The following is a 3,722-nucleotide window of genomic DNA, read 5'->3' on the forward strand; positions in this document are numbered from 1 at the left end:
ATTTATTTTAGATTTTCTCTTTTCCTAAAATGTAGTTGAAGAACAATTTGCCAGACATATTCCAACAGAAAATATGCTGCCAGTTATCCCCCTGCCCCTCCCCGACCCCCTAAATCCCTGATAAAGGAAAATGAAAATGTAAACTTTGGAAAGCCTGTACTCAAGGTTTGCTTCTAGAAGTATGCAAATGAGGCCCCCTGGCCAGCCAAGCCCTTCTCGCTAGAACCTCTCTGGCCTAGGCTTTGAGGGCAAGTACTTTGTGGCCCAGGTCAGAGCTCTCCTGGCATTTCCCTGGCACTGGCTGGCTGAGGGCTAAAAGAACGGAGTGGGAGACCGGCCCTCCAGTACTCTCTAAGGCACTAACCCCGACATCAGAGACACTGGCTGGAAGGGCGCCCAAGCAGGCAGGGCTCACATTGGTTTTGGTTGGGTTTTTTTTTTTAATATTTTTTCATAAGATGTTAATAATCAAAAGTAGAAAATAAAAATCTACATTTCATTAGAATAAGATGTTATCATGGATGCCATCTCCCATGATACTCTTTCCCCACCCTCCCCAAAGCAGGGCCCTGCCCTGTTATTTAAAATAAACAACAAAAAAAAACTTTGTAAGTGCCAAAGGTTGATGCATGAAATAATTACTTTTTTTCCATAAAAGTTATATACAAAATGGACCCCAACCAGTGAGGCCTCCTCATCTCAACCCTTATCAATCAAGATTAAAACTCAGTGCATGTGTGTGCTTCATCCAGCGTCTGCAGGCTGCATCCGCGCCTTCAGGCTCTGTTAAGGAGAGTCGTCCTAAAGGTAAGCAGGGCATAGAGAAATGGTCAGGTGGTTGGCAGGCCCCTCCCCTGAGCAGGCAGAAGGCAGGCCACACTATTTGGGGAGGGCTTGGATTCAAAGAGCCAGCCATCAGGGGAAGGGTCAGGGACACTCAGACCCAAGTCCTCAGCCTCCCACCGACTGGCAGCCTGTGCAGAGACCCCCCCCGGCCGCCTTTCAGAAGGGCAGACCCATCACGCTCCCCAGTCCTGTCCCTTCCGGTAGACTCGGGCACGGGGCTGGTCTCAGGGGCTCACAGGCCTGTCCCTGGGGTTCTCCTACCTGAGAGTCTTCCAGCTATCCTTCTCCATGTGGTTTTCAGGACCTTCACTTTCAAAGGAGGCGATGAAGAGAGCTAAGAGATGAGAAGCCCCTCAGAACCCATGTCCACATGCAGTGAGTCTGCCTCCCATACCAGTTGTCCCTTCCTTTCTAGGGGTGCAACTGGGCCTGTCCACAGGTCTCTACTCCCTGGGGTTCTAGAGCTCCCATCTTGGGGACTGAGAAGTTTCCTGGTTCTGCAGGACTCTCAGGTGGCTTCCAGAGCCCCCTCTACCCACAGCTCCCCCCGGTGATCAAGCCTGCCTCCCAGGGTAACCCCCCCCCCCAATGAAAGCAGAGGACGTGGGGGCGTCAGGGTGACATGTACAGTGTGGGGAGGTGGGTGTGCTGCCCTGGGGCACTGGGCCTCACCTTCCTCGCTGTAGATGGGTGCCGTGAGCAGGTAGTTCTGAATCTTCTTGTCCTTCTCGAAGGGACACTCTACCTGAGTCCATGTCATGAACTCATGGATCTGTCTGGAGATTTCCCAAAATTTCTGAAGGTACAGAAGACCAACTGGATGTTCATTTGTCACCTTATGCTTGAAATCCTTGGTTTGTTCAGGGGATGTAGGTTCTGGTTTCATTCTGCACCCCAGCAAGATGGGCTGACTGTGGCCACAGCAACACTTTATGCAGCATTAGAGCCAGTAAGTGTCCCCAAGACCACTCCATCCTGCACTTTGCCTAAGCCTGAGGCTGCAGCAGGGTCTGTGCCTCCCCCCGTGCAAGACTCAGAGGGCAGCATCTGGGACTCCAGGCTGAGGCAGGTATGCCAGCCATACCCAGCACAGCACCACCAACCTGAACGTGTCATGACCTCATTCTCTGGGGAGCTGTAGGGGAAACAGGGCTGTCCAGTACTTCGTCACACAGGTAAGGGTAGGAAGGAGTTATGGATTCTTACACAGGCCCCAGTCACCTTTGTCCTACCTTCCCACCATTGGCCAGCTACCCTTGGCTTTCATCTGGAATTCTGCTGCCTCTTCCTCCCTGCTTGAGTACCTTATTGCCTAAAACCTTTCTTACTCCTAAACCCCCAGAAGTAGCCCCTTCTCTACTCTCTGGTGGGGTCAGTGTTGGGACCAGGGTCCTGGGTAAAGCCCAGAAGGGTTGGAGCCACACTTATACTATGCAAACAACACACGTAACCCACCCTGGAGCTTTCAGTCCTAAAGGCCTTTCTGCAAAGGGCCACTGCCATTCTGCCTGCCCTAGGGTAAGGCTGGGAGGCCTGTCCTGCCCTGTGTTGGGACAGTCTGGCCCCCCTCCCCTCAGATCACAAGAGTGTTGAGCTCACCTTGAAGTTAACATGCCCATTGGGCAAGTGGTTGGTATGGATTTTGTGCAGGAAATAAATGTCCTTAACGAAAAGGTTGAATACAGGGATAACGATCTTCTCTCTGCTGCTGTTGGCCATCTGGGACCTTTGTGTGGCCCCCTGCAGGGCAGTGCGGTAGTTGCAGAAGTTGCTGGATGGGTCCATGTGGTGCTGTGGGCAGACAGGAGGACCTGGTTGACAGTGGTCTCCCTGAACCCCTGACTTGCTCAGGATGCCCCTTTGCAGAGCAGGAAACAGTGGTGGGGAAGGCACTTCCCCCCCCCCCGGGCAGCCCTGGACTGTCACCAGAAGAGGCCTCCTTTCTGGGAGTGAGCACCTGGCTGAGTACTGGGTTTGGATCCAAACATGAGGAAAGTTACAGAGAGGTCTCACAGCTCCCATACACCTCTTCCCTGCCCTGCTGAGCCTGAGTCTCACTTCTTTCCTCTCAAAACCTTCCTTTGCCCCTCTCCTTGGACCAATATCTCCCTAAGCTGACGAGCTCCATAAGACACATTTGCAGAAAGTGGATTCTGTGATCAAATAACTTCAGGGAAGGCTGCAGGTAAACCTACCTGCCCTTGGGCCGCCCAGATGATCCAGGACCACAGGAATTCAAGTCAGTAAAAGGCCAGTCTCTGCTTTGTCAGCATCACCCCAGCAACACCCCAGGGCCCACTTTTATCAAGCTCTTTCATAACCACTCTCCAGAACTTGCCTAAAGCAATGCCAGTTCTGACTACAGTCCCAAGGGCCAAGGAGCATTTCAGCTACCGCCCTCCTAGAGCAGCCAGGCCAGCTCAACATGGCCTACACCAGATGGTACTGTGGGCAGTGGGTTCCGAGCAAGGGGGCAGAGTGTGATGGGAGGCCCACCCCTCCTCAGGCCAATGTAGGACAAGGCTGAGGTGCCTACCTCCAAGACGTCAAACTTGGCCGTCTTGACTTTGGACCATGTTTTCTTCAGCCTCGCCACAGGACTGAGGTTCATGCCAGCTGCAGGGAACAGCAAGTAGAGTCAGGGTGGGGTTAGGTAGGCCAGGCAGAAGCTGGATAGGAAGCCCCTGGGGCCAGGCCACTCACAGATGATGGCCATCATGGAGTTGAAATTCCCGATGTTGAAGCACTCCCGGGCCACATCAATAAAGAACTCTAGCATGCGGGTCCGGTGCTTCTTCTTCACCACCTGGAGAGCAGCCAAACAGCCTCAGCGTGAGCCCACCACAGGGACACCTCCCCGCCCCCCCCTCCCCCCC

At 53.4% G+C, this 3,722-nt stretch overlaps 1 protein-coding gene and 1 long non-coding RNA gene across 4 annotated transcripts in view; one reads left to right on the forward strand and one right to left on the reverse strand.

Moving 5' to 3' along the window:
• LOC144244767 (uncharacterized) overlaps positions 1–3,682 on the forward strand; it is a 6,813-nt gene extending 3,131 nt beyond the window's left edge. The window contains exons 3-4 of the long non-coding RNA XR_013339059.1: positions 659–807; positions 1,148–3,682. This is a non-coding gene — a long non-coding RNA (uncharacterized LOC144244767). The remainder of the gene's footprint in view (positions 1–658; positions 808–1,147) is intronic.
• The window catches only part of RASGEF1A (RasGEF domain family member 1A), an 84,726-nt gene continuing 81,118 nt past the window's right edge, over positions 115–3,722 (reverse strand). For all 3 annotated transcript variants that reach the window (XM_077780092.1, XM_077780095.1, XM_077780086.1), the window contains exons 8-13: positions 3,550–3,652; positions 3,383–3,462; positions 2,446–2,637; positions 1,519–1,642; positions 1,108–1,180; positions 115–801 (exon numbers count right to left, since the gene is read on the reverse strand). In XM_077780092.1, coding sequence (XP_077636218.1) covers positions 777–801; positions 1,108–1,180; positions 1,519–1,642; positions 2,446–2,637; positions 3,383–3,462; positions 3,550–3,652 — 597 coding nt within the window. In that variant the 3' untranslated portion in view covers positions 115–776. The remainder of the gene's footprint in view (positions 802–1,107; positions 1,181–1,518; positions 1,643–2,445; positions 2,638–3,382; positions 3,463–3,549; positions 3,653–3,722) is intronic.

This window comes from Crocuta crocuta, unplaced genomic scaffold (genome assembly GCF_008692635.1).
Source record: "Crocuta crocuta isolate KB4526 unplaced genomic scaffold, BGI_CrCroc_1.0 scaffold170, whole genome shotgun sequence".
NCBI classification, from domain to species: domain Eukaryota; kingdom Metazoa; phylum Chordata; class Mammalia; order Carnivora; family Hyaenidae; genus Crocuta; species Crocuta crocuta.